At 44.8% G+C, this 25,091-nt stretch overlaps 1 protein-coding gene across 6 annotated transcripts in view; it reads right to left on the reverse strand.

Moving 5' to 3' along the window:
* plecb (plectin b) overlaps positions 1-21,027 on the reverse strand; it is a 189,204-nt gene extending 168,177 nt beyond the window's left edge. For 4 of the 6 annotated variants that reach the window (XM_014168120.2, XM_014168101.2, XM_045704595.1 and 1 more), the window contains exon 1: positions 20,789-21,027. In XM_014168120.2, coding sequence (XP_014023595.1) covers positions 20,789-21,011 — 223 coding nt within the window. In that variant the 5' untranslated portion in view covers positions 21,012-21,027. Of the gene's footprint in view, positions 1-1,782; positions 2,047-20,788 lie in introns of those variants that run through there. The other 2 variants (XM_045704618.1, XM_045704614.1) reach the window with 1 other exon arrangement.
* Between the last annotated feature and the right edge of the window lie 4,064 nt (positions 21,028-25,091).

The raw sequence follows: 25,091 nt of genomic DNA on the forward strand, positions 1-25,091 counted from the left end.
GAGACAGAGAGAGACTGGGAGAGATGGAGAGAGACAGATGAGCAGCTCATTGCCTCCCTGACTCCTGTGCCTTAATAAGGAGAGCGGAGCAGGACAGCCTTGCCTGTTTTACGTTCCTTGCCTGTAGGACAGATACTGTGAATACAGAACACAGAGGAACGTCTCAAATATAAACACCTGCCTGCCACCGTTCTTGGCCACGCGTTCTATAACCCCCCCCCCCAAACACACACAAAGAACTAGCTTGAAATAAAACAAAACACACGTGTATGCATGCACCCATACACCCCCCCCATATATAGTTCATGTAACAGAAACCCACAAACGTGCAGATCCACCCAGCAACAGCAAAATTGATTCAGCACAGGGGCTCATTCTCCAGATTCTCTCGGAGAAAAAAAAACTGGGGCGATATTTATAGATGAGCTCTCTGTTTTCTGAAGGAAGGACCAGCTGGAAGGACTACTTCCTAGGGGAAAGCAGAACGGGGATACATAAAAGGGGAGCAAAATGTAGGGAGAAGGAGAGAGAAGGAACACCAGGATGCGAGAGATGGAGGGAGTTAAAGCTTTGATATCCAGAACAGGAATAAGGGAAGACATGCAGAGAGATGGGGATGTGGAGAGAATGAGTTATGGGTACAAAGACACGCCGATGCAGGTGTGAAATAGCAATGGAGGAGTTTCGGGGTGTGGATGAGGTTTTCTGTGGATGAGGCCTGATCGTCAATGGATGCAGTATGATATGATTGAGGTAGTGCATAATCACCTGTGCATCCCAAAACCCACTTCTGACTGGGGGCTCAATTCAATCAAGTCCACATTGCAGTATGCATTTACACATTAGCTCTTTTTCCCCATGGTGATATAAAATCACAGACTGGTCTGGGGTACTGTATAAAGCCCTATACAAACTACCAGGTAGACTCCCCTCACAGGTATGCCTTCACTTTTCAGACGTGTAAAAGCAGGGTGACATTTTTAAACAAAGACTGTGCACTGAATTCCAACCTATATACCATATGAACATCATGAACATCATGAACCAAAAGAAGATCTTGACACTCCAACCAGTGGTTGTGACCGGCTGTGAATGACAGAACATTCTTTCCCAGGAACATTAGCCAAGTGGCTCAAAAGAGACAATTAAGAAGACACATAATGTGATGATACGCTCTGGTAAATTGACAGTATATTTCATTGTAGAGAAACAACACCTGTCCACGTCCCATAAACTGTATCTGGGCAAAAGATAACACAATCAGATGAGCACTTACAGCACACGTAAGACCCTCTCCTCTCCATTTCATTAAGGTCAAAGGTTAGAATGGTAGACCTAGTTGGCTATGGCCACATATCAAAGTAAAGCAGTGGAGTAAATCAACAGTGAACTTTGACAACCTCCACTGAGCGAGACCGGCAGAGTGACAGCAAACGTGATCCAATCAACACTTCACTCAGCACTCTGGAGGGGCAGCGTGTGGCTGGCCGCCTGCACTCCCTGTTGCGCGCGCACGCACACACACACACACACACACACACACACACACACACACACACACACACACACACACATGTGTGGAAGACATGCAGAAAGACAGATGAAGGTACACAGGCTTATACAAACACGTGCTCTTAACACCCCTGTGCAGAGCTACCGATATCACACACTCTCCCTCTGCCCCACACCTCCTCACACACGCGCACTCCATCCTGTCATCACCGGCAGCAGTAGCAGCAGTCTCCCCTCTATGTGAGTGTGTGGGCCCTAGCTGGCAGGTACCTTTGTACTTCTCCCTGACGTTCTCATACGCCTGGATGAAGTCCTGCTCCTCTGCATCGGGGGGCAGGCATGCGGGTTCGTACATGGCCATGGCCGGCGATGTCTGTCAACTGGGGCACGTCACCCTCTGCTCCTCTTTTTGTTGTTCTCCTCTTCCTTCTTCTCCTTTTGAGGTCAGTGGGCTCCCTCTCTCTCGTTCCCTGTTCGTGCGACAACCCCTGCTGTCTGTCTGTCTTCTCTGTAGTTCTCTCAGTAGGTTATGAGCTCTCCACAGCTCTCAACTTCATTCCAGTGGTCAGCACCCGCCCCCCCTCTCCCCCCCTCCCCTCGTAACAGAGAAATACTCAATATGAATGCCAGGCTCCTCCTCTTAAGCTCTTAAAGACACATGGCAGGGGAAGCACACACACACACACACACACACACACAGACACAGACGAGAGAGAGAGAGAGAGAGAGAGAGAGAGAGAGAGAGAGAGAGAGAGAGAGAGAGAGAGAGAAATGTATTGGGCACACCGGCAGGACTTGTCAGGCAGGCACACCATCAAACCATTGCATTGTAGTAAAGCACCACATGGGTTTAGCATGTACTTTCCTAACCAAACTCACAGTCACACCCAGTAGCAAACAAGCTGCTACAGCATTTCTACAGCGGGCCCAATTCCTGACTTAGGGTTAAAAAAGGAAGTGCAAATTCTCATTATAAGATGCAAGACCCAAACACAAACAGTTAAAAAATATATATACACTCAAATGTACAGTATATGCAATCCTAATCACAGAAACCAAAAAGCTAAATTGAATTACAAAAAACAAACCAAATAAAACAATTCTCATGATCAAGGATATTTTTCTGTTGCTGCCTAGCTGTTGCTGTTGCTGCCTAGCTGGCGTGTCCGGGTCATTCACAAGGAAGTGGAAGTAAATGTTTTGATGCTGCTGCCTCTCAATTGATGAATACGTTTAAAAACTAGTTACAATGCAGATATGCCCTTGTCATCCTCTGGGAACAAGCTCATTCAAAAGCAAGCAACATTGAATATTCAGCAGCTCCTCCACTTGACAATCCAGGGACAATTATTATTTATTTTTTATGTCAAGACTTCATATATCAATTTAATATCCCACCTGATTTGGCGGCCTCATTACGGCACCCATACAAGCCACATAAAAGTGTTGGTGAATCATCTGTAGTGGTGGGAAAGCAATAAAACAACGCTGACATTGTACTGAAAGCATCCATCCAGCCATATTTGACCTTTATTTAACTAGGGAAGTCAGTTAAGAACAAATTCTTATTTTAAGTGACTGCCTAGGAACAGTTCAGGGGCAGAACGACACATTTTTACCTGGTCAGCTCGGGGATTCGACCTTGCAACTTTTCGGTTACTAGTCCAACGCTCCAACCACTACGCTACCTGCCGCCCCGTATACAGGAACATCTCCATAAAACGGTGTTTATTTCAGGCCGGAGAGTAAAAGATCCATTCCATGCATTAACAACACTAGAACCTGTGAAAGCTGTCATTTGACTGTTCATGATTTGTTTCATTATTATTACTCTGCCATTTGTAAAGTCATGCCTCCCTCTGTCCTTGACTTTTCCTAAATACTGTAACTCTACAGAACACACTGCCGCTGTTAGAATCTTAATATCACTAACAGAACCGGAGTTCTAACCAGTTTTAGGAGGGCACGTTGCCCCGTTATCCCAACAGCAGGACCTGCTCCGCTCCTTCTTACAACAGTTGAAAGTGCCGTGCCCAGTTGATAATCACTCTGATCATTGCCTCAGAACTGAACCTAAACTATACTGAAACTAATTGAACACATATAACAACAGAATAAATAAATTAAGTAAAGCATGATGGGGAGAAAGGGGGAGAATGGGTGAGTTGATGAACGAGGGGGTGCGAACAATGCATAATTATGTAATCAGCCACTGTGAATGAAGAACAGGGCGGCCCATTCTATTGTATTGATCCACTCTAATTCTAATCTTAAAATGGTATGTACCCTACATCAGTCCACCCAATCAAAGCAGTCCTATCAGTCTACTCTGGCCTATCAGTGTTGCAGAATGTGGTGATGAGGCAAGGGGAGAAATGTCACTATGGCCAAGTTGCTTGCAAAGAAAACAAGTCTGGCCGGCACCATGAACAAAACTTCTTCCCTCTGCGCAAAATAAGGCACCTATAAAGAGAAAACCGGAGACTATTACGCACTACAACCAACAAAGGTATGTCAAAGTGTGTCAACGAGTGAAAGTTACAAACATTTTGTCAACTGTTAGGACAAGGGATAACAGCTAAATGAAATCCAACTAACTCCGTTGCGTGAAGACGCACACAAGCGCATGCTGATAATAATGGACTATTTTTGACTGCTGTCATATCGACACTTATATTCATTATAATGTCATTATTGCTTTTGTGCTGAGTTTCACTATTTATCAAGGACACTTGGCGCATATAATGATGTTTAGGCTACTGATGTTTTCATCAGTTGACCCCGCATCTTGACCCTTATTTAGTTGTTATAAAACGAAGCTGTTACCATGTTCATACACATTTCTGTTTCATAGTTGTAACAAACACTAATAAAATTGATTGAACACTTTTTTTTATACATATAGCCCACAGTAACATAAACTAATAAAAATGTGATTTTGATATAAAATATTGAATAAAAAAAGTATTCTAACGTTACCCACAGCCTTCATAAACACTACCAAATTATTATTTTTGCAATAGCATATAAGAAATGTATTAATTACACTGTTAGAATGTTGCAGTCAGAATGAGTGTCTTTAAACGTCAGATCCCCTCAGCAGCACAATGACAGGGAGCAGAGACAGTACCGTAGGAAAATCTCCCCTCGTTGTTTCATTTCTGTCCTGGCCGTTCTATCAGCGAGTTTCTCATGACCAAGGCCAGTCCCTGACATCAGCCAGGGGGCTTTCCTGTGAGGAAACAGGATAAGTCCAAACGCCTCACTCGCCACTGGAAAAGGAGCCGTTGTTGCCGTTCCAGACAAACGCCCACACTTCGACAGGAAATGGAAACTGTTTCACTACTGGCACAGGATAGGACTAGGACTACACAGACCTGATGGTTCACCACATGTTCATCTAGCCTGGTCCCAGATCTGTTGATGCTGTCTTGCCAACTCCTATGAACATTGTTGGTCATTCCTCTGATCACTGTCTCTTTCCATCTTTGGAGGATGCAAAGACTTGGCCTCTATTGGTTTACCTGACTATAGCTAGGCTAATCATAATGATGTGTTGCTTGTTTTTTTTTGCTTTTGAAGCACTTTCAGCCTGTTATGAAAAGCGCAAAATATATATTTTTTTATAAATTATTATTATTATCAAGCCAAACATTGGCGAGTCAATGACCATAGGAGTTGGCAAGACTACACAAACAGATATGAGACTAAGCTTGCATCCATACTTTACTGTACTGTATTTACTCTGCTGAAGCTAACTCTAGTCTTCTATCGTTGCCATGTGCCATAACAATAGAAAACTAGAGTAGCCTTCAGCGTACGGTAGATGAGGTAAAGAGGTCAATCGAACTCGACCAAAATAATGAAATTGCCATGGAAACGCGCGGGGGAAAGGGCCATGGGGGAAAGAGTCTCCTCATTGCCCCCTAGCAAAATTAGCCTACATTTAGGCTATTGTTTATAAGTGTATTTAACACTATGTCGAGGTAGAAATCTGAGTATAATTGTTGTATGGATGTTAACCCCAACATGTTCATGTCATCGTTACCAATCAACTGCATTACAGTTAAAAACACGACGTTGACTACCACCGCCGATTTCTGACGGATTTGACCAATATCCACTTTGTTAGATCAGATTTGACTGGTCAATCTGGTCAATGGAAAGTCTGTGTTCCATTGACTCCTTTACAGCATCTATATACGGAATGGGATTGATTTAGACAGGTAAGGCACTCCAGTTCAGCGTGGCAAGTCTCTCAATGGAGGGAGAGGGCTGTTTGCTTTGTTGACAATGGTTAAAGGGCTGAGGGTATTAGAAGACTGTACTGTGGCTTAACAGATGGGAGTGGAGTGGTGTGTTCCTGTATAAACCCATTTACCCCATTCCTCTACACCCCACCTGGAGATGAACACACACACACACACACACACACACACACACACACACACACACACACACACACACACACACACACATCACGTCACGTCACACATTCGTACTTGTTACTGGTGTTTCAGCAACAGGCCCTTTAGAAATATTTACATTTACACTTACTTCTTTCCGTGCCTCGACACTTCAGATAGGTGAGTTGTGAGTTGTTAACCAGATACAAGTTAACGACATCTTTGAGGACTCTCCAGTTGTCTATATGAGGTGAAAGATGACCTGTGTGTGTGTGTGTGTGTGTGTGTGTGTGTGTGTGTGTGTGTGTGTGTGTGTGTGTGTGTGTGTGTGTGTGTGTGTGTGTTTAAATGTGCGTCTATGTATATATAACTTTGTGTCAACACAATCTGAGATGATTGTTTGCAGTTTCCCAGCTCCCAATGCAGACAACAGGTGGGCTACGCTGTGTGCTTAGGCATGTGGCAGTTTGCATGTGGCTTAAGATACTCACACACGCTGTCCACATGAGAGGGTTCGAGAAGGTGTGCGTGTGTGTGTGCATGTGTATTGCATTTACATTGTAGTCATTTAACAGACTCTGTTATCCAGAGCGACGTATAGTTAGTGCATTCTTCTTAAGATCGATAGGTGACACAACCACATATCACAGTCATAGTAAGTACATTTTCCTCAATAAAGAAAGTATCTGGTAGGAAAAGTCAAGAGCAAGCTTCTTTTTTTTGTGGGGTTGGGGGTGTAGTGTGTAGTAGTGATGGCGTTGGTTGGGGGTATTAACTATGAGAACTACGAATCTGAACTATGAAACTGTCTCTAACCACAATCGAAAGAGGAGTGGGAGGCCCAGGTGCACAACTGAGACAGAGGACAAGTACATTAGAGTGTCTAGTTTGAGAAACAGATGCCTCACAAGTCCTCAACTGGCAGCTTCATTAAATAGTACCTGCAAAACACCAGTCTCAATGTCAACAGTGAAGAGGCGATTTTGGGATGCTGGCCTTTTATGCAGATTTGCAAAGAAAAATCTCAGACTGGCCAATAAAAAGAAAAGATTAAGATGGGCAAAAGAACACAGACACTGGACAGAGGAATTCTGCCTAGAAGGCCAGCATCCCAGAGTAGCCTCTTCACTGTTGATTTTGAGACTGGTGTTTGCAGCTACTATTTAATGAAGCTGCCAGTTGAGGATATGTGAGGCATCTGCTTCTCAAACTAGACACTCTAATGTACGTGTCTTCTTGCTCAGTTGTGCACCGGGGTCTCCCACTCTTTCTATTCTGGTTATAGCCAGTTTGCGCTGTTATGTGAAGGGAGTAGTGCACAGCGTTGTACGAGATCTTCAGTTTCTTGGCAATATCTCGCATGGAATATCCTTAATTTCTAAGAACAAGAATAGACTGACGAGTTTTCAGCTGTGCTAACATAATTGCAAAAGGGTTTTCTAATGATCAATTTGCCTTTTAAAATGATAAACTTGGATTAACCTGTTGGGTCTAGGGGGCAGCATTTGCACGTCTGGATAAAAAAAATTTACCCGATTTAATCTGGTTACTAATCCTACCCAGTAACTAGAATATGCATATACTTATTATATATGGATAGAAAACACTCTAAAGTTTCCAAAACTGTTTGAATGGTGTCTGTGAGTATAACAGAACTCATTTGGCAAGCAAAACCCTGAGACATTTTCTGACAGGAAGTGGATACCTGATGTGTTGTATTGACTTTAAACCTATCCCATTGAAAAACACAGGGGCTTAGGAATATTTTGGCACTTCCTATTGCTTCCACTAGATGTCACCAGCCTTTACAAAGTGTTTTGAGTCTTCTGGAGGGAGATCTGACCGAACAAGAGCCATGGAACGATGATGTCCCATTAGACACCTGGCGCGCGAGTTCATGTTGGGTACCCTCGTTCCAATACGTTATAAAAGAGTATGCATTCGTCCACCTTGAATATTATTCATGTTCTGGTTAAAAAAGGCCCTAATGATTTATGCTATACAACGTTTGACATGTTTGAACGAACGGAAATATATTTTTTCCCCTCGTTCATGACGAGAAGTCCGGCTGGCTTACATCATGTGCTAACGAGACGGAGATTTTTGGACATAAATGATGAGCTTTTTTGAACAAAACTACATTCGTTATGGACCTGTGATACCTGGAAGTGACATCTGATGAAGAGAATCAAAGGTAATGGATTATTTACATAGTATTTTCGATTTTAGATCTCCCCAACATGACGTCTAGTCTGTATCGCAACGCGTATTTTTCTGGGCGCAGTGCTCAGATTATTGCAAAGTGTGATTTCCCAGTAAGGTTATTTTTAAATCTGGCAAGTTGATTGCGTTCAAGAGATGTAAATCTATAATTCTTTAAATGACAATATAATATTTTACCAATGTTTTCTAATTTTAATTATTTAATTTGTTACGCTGACTTGACTGCCGGTTATTGGAGGGAAACGATTTCCTCAACATCAATGCCATAGTAAAACGCTGTTTTTGGATATAAATATGAACTTGATAGAACTAAAAATGCATGCATTGTCTAACATAATGTCCTAGGAGTGTCATCTGATGGAGATTGTAAAAGGTTAGTGCATCATTTTAGCTGGTTTTATGGTTTTGGTGACCCTGTCTTTGACTTGACAAAACATTACACACAACTCTTGTAAATGTACTGTCCTAACATACTCTAAATTTATGCTTTCGCCGTAAAACCTTTTTGAAATCGTAAAACGTGGTTAGATTAAGGAGATGTTTATCTTTCAAATGGTGTAAAATAGTTGTATTTTTGAAAAATTTGAATTTTGACATTTATTTGGATTCAAATTTGCCGCTCTTGAAATGCACCTGCTGTTGATGGAGTGCACCACGGGTGGCACGCTAGCGTCCCACCTAGCCCCAAGAGGTTAACTAATACAACGTGCCATTGGAACACAGGAATGATGGTTGCTGATAACGGGCCTCTGTACGCCTATGTAGATAATTCCATTAAAAATCAGCCGTTTCCAGCTACAATAGTCATTTACAACATTAACAACGTGTACACTGTATTTCTGATCAATTTGATGTTATTTTAGTGGACAAAAAATGTGCTTTTCTTTCAAAAAACAAGGAGGAGGAGACACATTCTGTCTCCTAGAGATGAACTTACTTTGGTGCGAAAAGTGCAAATCAATCCCAGAACAACAGCAAAGGACCTTGTGAAGATGCTGGAGGAAACAGGTACAAAAGTATCTATATGTACAGTAAAACAAGTTCTATATCGACATAACCTGAAAGGCCGCTCAGCAAGGAAGAAGCCACTGCTCCAAAACCGCCATAAAAGAACCAGATAGAGCATCGAGCCAGCGGGGTGGTGGCACTGGAATCCTCATCTCTCCCAAGTGGACATTCTCTCTTTCTCCCCTGACCCATCTGTCTATCTCCTCATTTGAATTCCATGCTGTCACAGTTACCAGCCCTTTCAAGCTTAACATCCTTATCATTTATCGCCCTCCAGGTTCCCTTGGAGAGTTCATCAATGAGCTTGACGCCTTGATAAGTTCCTTTCCTGAGGATGGCTCACCTCTCACAGTTCTGGGTGACTTTAACCTCCCCACGTCTACCTTCGACTCATTCCTCTCTGCCTCCTTCTCTCCACTCCTCTCCTCTTTCGACCTCACCCTCTCACCTTCCCCCCCTACTCACAAGGCAGGCAATACGCTTGACCTCATCTTTACTAGATGCTGTTCTTCCACTAATCTCATTGCAACTCCCCTCCAAGTCTCCGACCACTACCTTGTATCCTTTTCCCTCTCGCTCTCATCCAACACTTCTCACTCTGCCCCTACTCGGATGGTATTGCGCCGTCCCAACCTTCGCTCTCTCTCTCCCGCTACTCTCTCCTCTTCCATCCTATCATCTCTTCCCTCTGCTCAAACCTTCTCCAACCTATCTCTTGATTCTGCCTCCTCAACCCTCCTCTCCTCCCTCTCTGCATCCTTTGATTTCCTCTGTCCCCTATCCTCCAGGCCGGCTCGGTCCTCCCCTCCTGCTCCGTGGCTCGACGACTCACTGCGAGCTCACAGAACAGGGCTCCGGGCAGCCGAGCGGAAATGGAGGAAAACTCGCCTCCCCTGCGGACCTGGCATCCTTTCACTCCCTCCTCTCTACATTTTCCTCTTCTGTCTCTGCTGCTAATGCCACTTTCTACCACTCTAAACTCCAAGCATCTGCCTCTAACCCTAGGAAGCTCTTTGCTACCTTCTCCTCCCTCCTGAATCCTCCTCCCCTCCCCCCCCTCCTCCCTCTCTGCGGATGACTTCGTCAACCATTTTGAAAAGAAGGTTGACGACATCCGATCCTCGTTTGCTAAGTCAAACGACACTGCTGGTCCTGCTCACACTGCCCTACCCTGTGCTTTGACCTCTTTCTCCCCTCTCTCTCCAGATGAAATCTCGCATCTTGTGACGGCCGGCCGCCCAACAACCTGCCCACTTGACCCTATCCCCTCCTCTCTTCTCCAGACCATTTCCGGAGACCTTCTCCCCTACCTCACCTCGCTCATCAACTCATCCTTGACCGCTGGCTACGTCCCTTCCGTCTTCAAGAGAGAGAGAGTTGCACCCCTTCTGAAAAAACCTACACTCGATCTCTCCGATGTCAACAACTACAGACCAGTATCCCTTCTTTCCTTTCTCTCCAAAACTCTTGAACGTGCCGTCCTTGGCCAGCTCTCTTGCTATCTCTCTCAGAATGACCTTCTTGATCCTAATCAGTCAGGTTTCAAGACTGGGCATTCAACTGAGACTGCTCTTCTCTGTGTCACGGAGGCTCTCCGCACTGCTAAAGCTAACTCTCTCTCCTCTGCTCTCATCCTTCTAGACCTATCTGCTGCCTTTGATACCGTGAACCATCAGATCCTCCTCTCCACCCTCTCCGAGCTGGGCATCTCCGGCGCGGCCCACGCTTGGATTGCGTCCTACCTGACAGGTCGCTCCTACCAGGTGGCGTGGCGAGAATCTGTCTCCGCACCACGTGCTCTCACCACTGGTGTCCCCCAGGGCTCTGTTCTTGGCCCACTCCTATTCTCGCTATACACCAAGTCACTTGGCTCTGTCATATCCTCACATGGTCTCTCATATCATTGCTATGCAGATGACACACAATTAATCTTCTCCTTTCCCCCTTCTGACAACCAGGTGGCGAATCGCATCTCTGCATGTCTGGCAGACATATCAGTGTGGATGACGGATCACCACCTCAAGCTGAACCTAGGCAAGACGGAGCTGCTCTTCCTCCCGGGGAAGGACTGCCCGTTCCATGATCTCGCCATCACGGTTGACAACTCCCTTGTGTCCTCCTCCCAGAGTGCTAAGAGCCTTGGCGTGACCCTGGACAACACCCTGTCGTTCTCCACCAACATCAAGGCGGTGACCCGATCCTGTAGGTTCATGCTCTACAACATTCGCAGAGTACGACCCTGCCTCACACAGGAAGCGGCGCAGGTCCTAATCCAGGCACTTGTCATCTCCCGTCTGGATTATTGCAACTCGCTGTTGGCTGGGCTCCCTGCCTGTGCCATTAAACCCCTACAACTCATCCAGAACGCCGCAGCCCGTCTGGTGTTCAACCTTCCCAAGTTCTCTCACGTCACCCCGCTACCTCCGCTCTCTCCACTGGCTTCCAGTCGAAGCTCGCATCCGCTACAAGACCATGGTGCTTGCCTAAGGAGCTGTGAGGGGAACGGCACCTCCGTACCTTCAGGCTCTGATCAGGCCCTACACCCAAACAAGGGCACTCCGTTCATCCACCTCTGGCCTGCTCGCCTCCCTACCTCTGAGGAAGCACAGTTCCCGCTCAGCCCAGTCAAAACTGTTCGCTGCTCTGGCACCCCAATGGTGGAACAAGCTCCCTCACGACGCCAGGACAGCGGAGTCAATCACCACCAAACATCCTTTCTGAATTTAAAAGTAATCCTCAAAGTAATCATCTAGTTTTTCAAAACTATCTGTAATCTGATTACAATAATTTTGCTGGTAACGTAACAGATTACAGTTACCGTTTTATTTTTATTTTTTGTAATCCCTTACATGTAACAGATTACAAATAATCAGTTACTCCCCAACCCTGCGTGTGTGTCTGTGTGTACAGTAGGTGAGATGTCCATTTTAGCAATCGAATAACTATAGCTATGCTAGGTGATGGTTTGGTTTATCATGTTCATGTCTATGTAGAAAAAGACTGTAGGAGTAAGTAGAGAGGACTCAGGGACAGGTATTAGAGAGAGAGAAGAGAGAGAGAGAAGGGCAGAGAAAGAGAAAAAGAGATCTGGGTCAGCAGCTTCAGGCCAGCGGCCTTGGCGCTTCTGTCACATTCTTTCTTTTCTGGATCCATTTATTGTGCCTAGGGCAACGAGTGGCAATTTTACAGCCAGATCCTCTACGTCTTTCACAAGTGAGGGCGCCACCGGTGCATCAAGACCTTCTACGTCATCTATAAGTGCGACGACCACCACCACCACCGGTGCAGCGAGACCCTCTACGACGTCTACGTCATCCACAAGTATGACCACAACTGGCACCGGTGCAGCGACACCCTCTACGACGTCTACGTCATCCACAAGTATGACCACAACGGGCACCGGTGCAGCGAGACCCTCTACGACGTCTACGTCATCCACAAGTATGACCACAACCGGCACCGGTGCATCAAGAACCTCTACGTCATCCACAAGTGTGACCTCCGCTGCAGCGAGACCCTTTACGTCGTCTACGTCATCCACAAGCGTGACCACCGCCTCCAACGGTGCATCAAGAACCTCCTCGTCATCCAGAAGTGCTACCACCACTGCCACCGTTGCAGCGATGGATGATGCTGAAATGAAGGAAGCACCTCGGGATCTGGAAGCCGGTGAGATTATTATGACCCTCACGAAAGTGACCACTGAGGACCTTGTTGAACAGGATGTGGCCATTGTGACAAATGAGGAGAGAAACAGGGAGAGAAACTAAGATTAACAACGTCACACCAGGCGTCATCGGAAGTACCAGCCCCCAGATCCGCTCAACTCATTTCAGCAGAGGCTCCTCCAAGCAACAGCTCGATCAAGACCACCTTCCTCAACGTTGGTCTCATTGTTGAAAGAACCTACTCTCTACTATCTTGACTATTTATTATTGCAATTATTGCAAAAATATATTATAGGCTATCACAAGGGCCTTGGTCAGGGAGGTGACCAAGAACCTGATGGTCATTCTGAAAGAGCTCCAGAGTTCCTCTGTGGAGATGGGAGAACCTTCCAGAAGGACAACCATCTATGCAGAACTCCACCAATCAGGCCTTTATGGTAAAGTGGCCAGATGGAAGCCACTCCTCAGTAAAAGGCACATGACAGCCCGCTTGGAGTTTGCCAAAAGTCACCTAATGACTTTCAGACCATGAGAAACAAGATTCTCTGGTCTGATGAAACCAAGATTGAACTCATTGGCCTGAATGCCAAGCGTCATGTCTGGAGGAAACCTGGCACCATCCCTACAGTGAAGCATGGTGGTGGCAGCATCATGCTGTGGGGATGTATTTCAGCAGTAGGGACTGGGAGACTTGTCAGGATCGAGGGAAAGATGAACGTAGCAAAGTACAGAGAGATCCTTGATGAAAACCTGCTCCAGAGCGCTCAGGACCTCAGACTGGGGCGAAGGTTCACTGTCCAACAGGACAACGAACCTAAGCACACAGCCAAGACAACGCAAGAGTGGCTTCGGGACAAGTCTCTGAATTTCCTTGAGTGGCCCAGCCGGACTTGAACCCGACCAAACATCTCTGGAGAGACCTGAAAATAGCTGTGCAGCGACGCTCCCCATCCAACCTGACAGAGCTTGAGAGGATCTGCAGAGAAGAATTAGAGAAACTCCCCAAATACAGGTGTGCCAAGCTTGTAGCGTCATACCCTAAAAGAACTTGAGGCTGTAATCGCTGCCAACGGTGCTTCAACAAAGTACTGAGTAAAGGGTCTGAATACTTATGTAAATGTGATATAATTTTTTTAATATATATATACACATTTGCAAACATTTTCAAATAAACTGTTTTCGCTTTGTCATTATGGGGTATTGTGTGTAGATTGATGAGGAAAGAAAACAAATGAATCCATTTTACAATACGGCTGTAGCGTAACAAAATGTGGAAAAGTCAAGGGTCTGAATACTTTCCGAATGCACTGTATCCAGCCCAGGGCTCCAGCTATCCATTTGGTTTGCTAACTTGCTAGCTAAGTGGCTAGATGTTAAGATCAAGCTTCTTGTTAACATCTTAGATTTCTTTCAAATTATTTGCCAGGGGTATAAAGCGCTACGCACGTCATCATCGTTAACACCTGGCAGAGTGAGACAGGGAAGTGACAGCAGCGAAGTCCTTAATGGCAATAATTTGAGAAGTTAAATGAAAACATTGTGAAATGCAACCATTGAGAGGTGGAATTGAGCTACAGTAGCAGTACAGGTTCAACGTTTGAAAGGGAGACGCCGTGCGACCCAAACCGTTGCTGGCAGCTGCGCAGGCCCCCGACAACAGACATTAGACAGGCTCTTCACACAAAATAAATGTGTTAAGAGACGGAGTGAGAAAATCACAGCGCTGATTACAGAAATGATTGCAGTTGATATGCACCCATTGTCAATGGTAGAGGATGTTACCTTCAATACCCTAATGGTATATCTAGACCCAGACTACAAGCATGCCATGTCGAAAAACCGTGACGGCCCAGATGGAGAAATTGCATAATGATTGCTCTGCAAGTACAAAGCACGAGCTCTCAAACACCCCATACATGGCATTAACAACAGATTGTTGGATGTCTATGAACACACTGTCATACATCCCTGCAATGAGTCATTGAAGAGAAGTGAGACATGAAGTCCCATGTACTGACCACTGAGAAAATGGAGGAGAGGCACACAGCAGAGAACCTAAAAAACGTAATTTACTACCCTCGTTGCTGAGTGGGTGGGGGATAGTAATAAGGTAGCCGTATGGTAGCCAAGACTGCGGTAGATTGAACTGAATGGCCCCCTAGTGGTCATATGCAGCACCATATCTGCATTTGGAATTCACATGTAATTTTTTTGTTGTTATCGTTTAAACTGTAAAAAAAATTGCAGTTTAAACATTAAGAACATTTTTACATTTGTCACATCCCTAGTGTGCATGTGTGTGATGTATGATGCTGTGTGTGCTGACAGCACCTGGGGATGTATAACCCTGTACAAACACATGTGCACAACTAACATGGGAGTGAAATTCAATATGTCCACTTCGGCCTATGAGGTGAGTGATATGACACTGCATGAACACGTTAACATGTAAACACAGCTGGCACAAACACGGAATTAAACATGCCCAACTTGACCTGTGACCTGTGCCCTTTGCTTTGACCCAGGTGGCTTGTGAGTCCTTCATAGCTTTCCCATGTGTGTAATGCCATTGATGAAGGCACACAGGCTTGAAACATGCCCCCTCAGTAACCTCACACCTCTAGGTCTCTGCACTCTCCTTTCTTCTGCAGGAAGCACAGAGATCTGCCCCATCGTTTGATATTCAAGTAGGTCTATACTTAGAAAAAAAGGTGCTTCCTAGAACCATAAAGGGTTCTTGGACTGTCCCTGTAGGGAGAGCCCTGTTTGGTTCCAGGTAGAACTCTTTTTGGTTCCAAGTAGAACCTTTTATTTTAGGTTTCTTGACTGGGTGAAAGGGTTCTACATGGAACCAAAAAAGTGTTCTCCAACAAGGACAGTTTTCCTACAGGAACAGCCGTAGAACCCGTTATGAATCGTTTGTTTTTTAAGAATGTATGGCTCAAACAGCCAGCGTGCTTTAAGCATCCATCAGTGTACATTAATGTTTCTCTCAGTGTTGTACATCCTGAGAGTGAAGTGTCATTAATTACAAGGCCCACGCAAACCTCAGCAGCTTTTATAAATGTATGTCTAAGTTATTAATGAATACTCTGCTGGAGGATGGTGGCGATGAGCACATTTACTGTAAGCAGAACGGATACAGGGAAGCTGCAGATTGCAAGCAAAGGCACACACACACAAAGACACAGTAGGCACGCACATACACACGTGTACACACAGATGCGCGTGCACATACACACGCACACACAGTTAAGCACAAACACACATGCACACACACGCAAGGAGTTCATTTTGGCAGTAAAGGCGGGCCAGAGATAACAGACTCCTGAGCTGTAATTCTAAAGCCATAACTACGACTGTGTGTGTGTGGGTCTTTGTTTATGCACGCTATGATTTATAGTCCTTTGCAATGGGGAGGAAATTAATATGGCAAGTGAGAAATGAAAATGGAAATGAAGGGCGTAGAGAGATACTGTCCTACAGGGCTAATATTCCAATGTTCTACTGAAACAATATCAGCTTTTTTGGCCTTGCGTTTGGCCTTGGACTGGGTTGGGCCCTCTTGCTTGTTTCAAATTAGATTGATTTGTAACAAATCAAATCTGTGTCACAGACCAACATCTATGCGATGACCAAGATGGCTACTACGTCACGCACATACTGTAAATGTGTTTCAAAGTGACCTTCCTGCCAGCTGTCCCTTAGTGCCTTGAGTGTGTGTGTGTGTGTGTGTGTGTGTGTGTGTGTGTGTGTGTGTGTGTGTGTGTGTGTGTGTGTGTGTGTTTTTATGGGGTAAGGAGGGCTACAGAGGCCTCCTAAAGCCCATCTCTTAGTTTATCAATCGCTCCCTCTCTCACTCCTACCTCTTGACAACATATCTCCATGTCTCAAAACATGGCTCAGGTTCATATATAATTACATATAGAATCCCTATAAGCCTCCAGCTTATATGGCGTTTCCTGAGCAGTGTACTGCTTGTCTAATGAGTGTGTAAGGACTGTGTAATGATGTTAACAGTGACAGTATAGGAGAATGCCATGGAAACAGGCTGGTGCCACCCTCTGGTTACTGACAAGCCATTCAGTCTGACATTCTATCTTGGTGACATCCGGGACATGCCTATCTAGTCTATCCCATGCTCTACCTTACCTTGCCTCTATCTAGTCACCATCAGGCACCACTGTAATACCCCACCTTCTACTCTTCATACTAGTAACGCGTCTTAGTCATTCATTTGCGTGAGCATGCAATGGGGCTTCGTCAGTGAGCCATTTTATGCTGTGTCCAAAAAAGTCGTTACCACACATAAAAAGGAAATTGAACCCCTCTGACTGACTTTTCAATAAGTATAAAATGTATCCTCTGTGAAATGAAAGGAGCGCCATTGTGCCAATAAGATCAGCCACAATAAATATGTAACCCATTCTATTTAAAAACGATAGAGAATGGAGGCACATTTTCCAGAGGCTCAAAGGGTTTCCAGGGCTACTCCAGGACCCGGCTGGAAACTTTCCCATGCGGACTGACACCTGGTGGTGAATACGGATACTGCAGTCTGAAGGCTTTTGGGAGGGATGGAGAAAAGGGTCCACCGACACACTACAGGCCCCTGTCTAGATGCCTGAGATGTTTGGAGACAAATAAGACACATGCTGTACCACAGTGTGTAATGATAGACAGCCTGTTTTGTTTTTGTGATTCTACTGATGGAGGCCCTCGGGCATGGCTTCAACCCAAAGTCCCTCAGTGACTGAGGCAGTACCAATGCGTGTGAATGGTGGATTATTTATTACACTGACTGAAGAGACATTCTTTCACTCTGTTTACAGCACAGTGAACACACTCTGAGAGGAACAGAGAGGACTTATGACTCATCCAGTCATCAATACGCAGTCAGTGCAGAATCACACGGCCCTATGAATCAAATGGCTCTTTCCCACATTAAAATCTGCTCTCTGTGTGTGCGTGTGTGTGTATGCGCACGGCACCGTGACTTTGACAGCTTTAGATCATAGCAGCTCTGTTATGAATAATAGACAGCCACTCAGTAGGGATGTTAGCCGGGTAAGTAAAGCCTTACCCCAGGAGGGCTCTGTCAAAAACAGACACCATTCACACACATTGCAGCTCTGAACACAACAAGGCCGTCAAAGTGTGCAAGTACCATGGCACCAGATGTTGTAATACATTTTTGCATTTTTTTTTTTTATGTGTCATGAATATGTGTCAACAGTGTCAACATATCTATTCATGACTCCTGTCTGAGGTGAAATCATTGAATGATTTCCTTCAGCCCTCCAAAATCAAAGCTAGTATATCTAGCAGTGTTGGATGGCGTTCAAAACACGTATTGTATTGTAATCCACAGTGAATTCTCTGGCCGGGGTATACACTAGTTCTACCAAGGCTGTACACTGTGAATGGTGAATCTTCCCTTAACCACTGGGTGGCTGTCCTGAGTCTCTTCCTCTCCCTTGACCTTTGGTGTGAGTGACTGAAAAGCAGGGACACCGCTCTGGAGTTCAGGTCCCAGGGGACACATTAAGGATGACACACGTTCTTCTGCCCTGGCGCTTACACGACCTTTCACCTCCCTGTTCCCTAGTTTGACCTCACTTTCACCCTTTTCAAGAACACTGGTACGGGAGCTGAGAAGAACTCCCTCTGGGAGAATTGAGTTGAACTTAACAAGAGCCTTTTGACACTGGAGTGTAAATGAGACAGATTGAGCCATTCCCAACTGTTCCAAGTGTGCCAAAGGAGAGTGTTATATGACAAATAGCCATACCCCACACGTCACTGCTAGGTGATGCAGCTTCGTGGCATTTCATTAATAACCGAACACATGAAGGAGGAGCCCAACAACTCTCCCGCTCCTCTGAGCCAGAGAGCTCCCGTAAGTGATTCAAATCAGCCTCCATGAAGTAATTAGATACATAGTAGTACATTTTAAAAACCTGTCTGTCTAAGACTCAGAGGTTAGTGGATACATGTGTTTAAGAGAGAACTACGTGCAGGAGGCACCGTTCTCCGGGTTCCTGCCAGGATGCACATACACACCTGCCTCTAGGGAACACTGCTGCACTCAGAGCAAAGCCAGCTAATTAACGCCTGTCCCACACAGCACAGGAGGTTGGTGGCACCTTCATTGGGGAGGACGGGCTCGTGGTAACGACTGGAGCGGAATGGGCGGAATGGTATCAAATACATCAAACACATGGTTCCCATACACCTGTGACTGACAAACATGACTGATGTGGGTCCCAATTCTCCACACTTTCCCCAAAGTGAGCGTTAAGCACTAACTACCATCGTTAAATCCATGCTATGGAATGTGCAAGTGCACACTTTGGGAGAAGTATAGCAAATTCGGATGCACCCCAGCAAAGGATTCCCACATAATGTATACACATCCAAGTACCTGTGCAGTGCACACACAGATGCAGCCGCAGAGGCAGTCCACTTGCCATTTGAAATGTGCACACCACAGACCTATCTTAATGCCCCGGCTGGCTGTTGGAGAGCTGACGGCTGAGATATATGCATGATTCCCCGTACTGTCAGGGTTTATAGCCTACTCTGGGCAGCATGTCAGCAGAGAATAGAACAAAGGCTGCCCCATGTGTGCTGACACAGCCCCACCAGGTCCTATGACAGAGGAAGAGCATTGGAGATAGGAGACAACCCTCCCCCCCAAAAAAATCATACAGTATATAATGAAAAATATTAGGCTATTACTTAGACTTATTTTCAATCTCAGCAGTTGCAATGGATGTGTTTAGGCCTCAAAGCCTTCCTCTGCAAATGCTGGGTAGATCTAACCTTACTTTAACCAGAGAGGAGACCAGCAAAACACAGAATAGTTTCATTGAAATTAGCTAGATGTCGATAATGATCCTGATGTATTAATGTTGTTTGTGTTTGATGTCAAAAATGTTATAGTGGAGCAAAGGCACATTTTCACATGGTGTGTGGACAATGACGTTGTTCTTATTCTAATCATGCTACAGAATGAGGGGAAGGAACATGAATTTCCTCCAAGCTTCTAATGAAGACTATTTGTAATGAGGAGGGGTGATTTTAGCACTGTTAATTGCGACCAGATATGGGACTCAGGGGAAGGTGCTCACTCCAACGTGCACCTGAGGTCGTAAACTCACACTCCATTTTGCCATGGCAACACAATGGTGAAATGTAATCTGATTGGGCCCTTGATGCCAGGCCAATTTACTTACACGCGTGTCCATTACACTGCAATCAGGGACTTCAATAGTACAGACAGACTGAGTGAATATGGCGTCAGTATACGTTAGGGAATCTACAACCGTCCCCACGGTAGGATGTTCTCGACTACCAGTTGAGTGATGCAGTTGTCACAAATATGTAAAATAGATGATTTAATGTCTCTGAAACTGTTCTGTTTTCTCGCTGCACAACCACCCAACGAATTACAGTGTTATGGGTGGAGCAGCTAATAAGAAGGCAACACCAACGTTACGTGCTCCAACTATCTAAATAAATCATGTGAATTAGATATCTCTCTATTGATTGAGCCCTGTAAGGACAATCCCACCTAACACTTGGCTATAGCCCCACACTCTGTGGACGCACACATCCTGTTCAGTTGGTGAAACTTAGTCCAAAGGCACCTGCCCAACACAGCACTCGTACGCACACGCACACGCGCACGCACACGCACACGCACACACACACCCACACACACACACACACACACACACACACTGCCAATGAAAACAGTCAACAAAATTCTACAGAAATCAACTACTTCAATGGCTGGTATGATAAACACACTCATACACAGGACGTGTCATTCGCCCCATTCAGACAAAGCTAGTTCAGACCCAATTTTCTAGCATGAGGCCTGTTGGGAACAGTAGCATAGCAAAGTAGCATGTGTGAGAGGTGGCAGGAGGAGTGTCGCGGGGCTGCAGACAGCAGACTGCCTACCTGCGATGCGGATGACGGCCCTCTCAGCCGGGTCCAGGACGTCCCCAGCGCCTGAGGCAGACTTAGAGCGTTTGACCCTCTGGTGTTTAGCCAGGTTCCAGGGGAGTGTGTCCCCAGGGCAGGGGGCAGGGAAGCTCCTCTCTCCATAGCTGTCTAGCAGGGCCCTCTCCCTCTCCCTCTGCCGGTCCCTGTCCTTCTGTCTGTCCTTACGCCCCGACGCCATCACCTACAGTACAGTACTGTACAACGACATGGAGGAGAGCAGCAGTAAGACATGGCACGTGTATAGGCCTATGTATATTAGAAACATACAGTACCAGTCAAAAGTTTGGACAGACCTACTCATTCAAGGGTTTTACTTTATTTGTACTATTTTCTACATTGTAGAAAAATAGAGAAGACATCAAAACGACTGTATGTAATAACACATATGGAATCATATAGTAACCAAAAAAGTGTGTTAAACATATCAAAATATATTTTAGATTTGTCAAAGCAGCCACCCTTTTCCTTGATGACAGCTTTGCACACTCTTGGCATTCTCTCAACCAGCTTCATGAGGTAGTCACCATGAACGCATTTCAATTAACAGGTGTGCCTTGTTAAAAGTTAATTTGTGGAATATCTTTCCTTCTTAATGAATTTGAGCCAATCAGTTGTGTTGTGACAAGGTAGGGGTCCATATTATGACAAGAACAGCTCAAATAAGCAGAGAAACGACAGTCCATCAATACTTTAAGACATGAAGGTCAGTCAATGTGTAACATTTCAAGAACTTCGAAAGTTTCTTCAAGTGCAGTCGCTATGATGAAACTGGCTCTCATGAGGACCACCAGAGGAATGGAGGACCCAGAGTTACCTCTGCTGCAGAGGATAAGATCATTAGAGTTTCCAGCCTCAAAAATTGCAGCCCAAAAAAATGCTTCACAGAGTTCAAGTAACAGACACATCTCAACATCAACTGTTCATGGGGGCCTGCGTGAATCAGGCCTTTGTGGTCGAATTGCTGCAAAGAAACCACTACTAAAGGACACCAATAAGAAAAAGAGACTTGCTTGGGCCAAGAAACATGTGCAATGGACATTAGACCGGTGGAAATCTGCCCTTTGATCTGCTAAACAACACCAAATGTGAGATTCTTGGTTCCAACCGCTGTGTCTTTGTGAGACGCACTGTAGGTAAACGGATGAGCTCCACATGTGTGATTCCCACCGTGAAGCATGGAGGAGGTGTGATGGTGCTTTGCTGGTGACACTGTCTGTGATTTATTTAGAATTCAAGGCACACTTAACTAGCATGGCTCCCACAGCATTCTGCAGCGATTCGCCATCCCATCTGGTTTGTGCTTAGTGGGACTATCATTTGTTTTTCAACAAGACAATGACCAAACACACAGTGCCATCCGTTTTGTCACCAAAGCACCATACACTACCTACCATTGCAACCTGTACGCTCTCGTTGGTTGGCCCTCGCTTCATACTCATCACCAAACCCACTAGCTACAGGTTATCTACAAGTCTCTGCTAGGTAAAGCCCCGCCTTATCTCAGCTCACTGGTCACCATAGCAGCACCCACTCGTAGCACGCGCTCCAGCAGGTATATCTCACTGGTCACCCCCAAAGCCAATTCCTCCTTTGGTCATCTTTCCTTCCAGTTCTCTGCTGCCAATGACTGGAACGAACTGCAAAAATCTCTGAAGCTGGAGATTCATATCTCCCTCACTAACTTTAAGCATCAGCTGTCAGAGCAGCTCACAGATCACTGCACCTGTACATAGCCCATCTGTAAACAGCCCATCTATCTACCTATCTACCTACCTCATCCCTATACTGTATTTATGTATTTATCTTGCTCCTTTGAACCCCAGTATCCCAACTTGCACATTCATCTTCTGCACATCTACCATTCCAGTGTTTAATTGCTATATTGTAATTACTTCGCCACCATGGCCTATTTATTGCCTTAACTCCCTTATCCTACCTCATTTGCACTCACTGTATATAGACTTTTTGTTTTCTTCTGTTCTACTGTATTATTGACTGTATGTTTTGTTTATTCCAAGTGTAACTCTGTGTTGTTGTATGTGTCGAATTGCTATGCTTTATCTTGGCCAGGTCGCAGTTGCAAATGAGAACTTGTTCTCAACTAGCCTACCTGGTTAAATAAAGGTGGAATATATTTTTTTTTAAAGGGCTATTTGACCAATAAGGAGAGGGATGGAGTGCTGCATTAGATGACCTGGCCTCCACAATCACCCAACCCAATTGAGATGGTTTGGGATGAGTTGGACCGCAGAGTGAAGGAAAAGCAGCCAACAAGTGCGCATCATATGTGGGAACTCCTTCAAGACTGTTGGAAAAGCATTCCAGGTGAAGCTGGTTCAGAGAATGCCAAGAGTGTGCAAAGCTGTCACCAAGGCAAAGGGTGGCTACTTTGAAGAATATAGAATATATTTTGATTTGTTTCACACTGAATGCTATTTCAAAGTTTTGATGTCTTCACTATTATTCCACAATGCAGAAAATAGTAAAATAAAGAAAAACCCTTAAATGAGCAGGTGTGTCCAAACTTTTGACTAGTACTGTACATTGTTCATATTTGAACACTTTGAGCTCCACAATTGAATACTGGATACAGTCCACGGGATACAAATATACACCGCCACAGGTACACACACTGGCAATGTCTATAACATGTTCAGTTGGAAGCCTTGCCTAACATGGGTCAAGTGGATACACTGGAACTAATGTTGTTTTACAGTACATCTCTCTGGAATCGCCTGGCATGTCAGGCGGCATCGAAAAAATAGTTCACCAATGACAGAGCATGCATCCATGCTAGTTCAAAAGATAGTCCAGACTGGTATTCAGATATCAGTAGGATAATGACTACAACATTCTATGATCTACTTGCCACATGATGAATGGCAAGCCTTAGCCAACACAGTAGGATATCAACCAGCTGCTGCCAGCCAAGGTGTCTAATAAAACACCCAACATGTATAGCTCAGTTAGGGTCAGGCAGGCAATTCTCACGTGTTAAAGGAGGGACACTTTCGCTGTGACCCAACTCCCAGTTGATGATTAACCACCATGAAAATATGCAGCCCAGATAAATGTTAAGAAAAATATTTCCATATTACAGTCATACAGTGGAACAAAGTGCAAACTACCATTTGCATCCCTTACCGTCCGTAGACTTGGGCACTTGATAGGAAAAGGAGACGAGGCTGACTATGAACTATTGAGTTTCCTGGAAAAAGTCTGACTAAGTGGCCACTATCGGTAAGTGATGGACCTTCATCTCTGATCGGAACGCAAAAAACCCGCTCTGCTAATGTTACCCAATAACAATGCACTAATGTCTTTGTTTTTGGGGGGTAAAACATGTAAGCGGTACCAAATCTGTTAATATTTGGAATCAAATGAGTTGATTATACTGTAACTAGATGAAGACAAAAGCATAAGGCATTGTGCATCGATTTTTGGATGATACATTGGTCACACTTTCTTTGGATAGTCTGTAGATGCTCTACAGATGGTCATACTATCCGCAAACTATCTGTTGATAAGCAACTGCGTGCTAAGGTTACGGTTAGGGTTAGGTTTAGAATAAGGGTTAGGGTAACGGTTAGCATAAGGGTTAGCATCTAGAAATGGACTATCCACATAAAGTGTCCCCGATACATATGTTTGTTGTAAAGTAAATAAGAAACTAGCGTGATGTAAAGACTCTCGTCTTGAAGTTGTGTTGTTCTGACAACCAGGCTACGTGGGAGCACGTTTTGCGGCTTCAATTTATGATGTTTACAGGAAAACATAACTAATACACTATCTCTGCACTACACTATCTCTGCCTTGTGCATGGTAAGGATTTGTTTTAATTAACAGTCCCTGAAGTTATGACTTCCTGTTTTGTTGGGTGTGTTTATTTTGGTGGAACTAAAGTCATTCAACTTTCTTGTTTATGTCTAATACATTGTCACTGAGCCGACATTGTCTAGCAGTTCATCAAAGAAAAATGGCCATAATCTCAGCTCCCAACACCAAATCTCACATCTTTCAAAATCCAAAATCGATATGTATATGGTGAAACACAGAGCAAAGAAACCAGCCACATATACGCAAAGTCGTTAGGCTGTACGTTCCAATTAGCATTTTGAAGCTAGCCGTAAGGCAAACTGCCACACCATGAAGGCATGTGATGAACACACAGCGCATGAAATAGGTAGTTTCAGAATACTAGAGCAAATGTTCCTATCTCTTTACCAATCACCTTCAGTGCATAGTTTTATCAACTTGT

This window comes from Salmo salar, chromosome ssa02 (assembly GCF_905237065.1).
Source record: "Salmo salar chromosome ssa02, Ssal_v3.1, whole genome shotgun sequence".
Taxonomy (NCBI): Eukaryota; Metazoa; Chordata; class Actinopteri; order Salmoniformes; family Salmonidae; genus Salmo; species Salmo salar.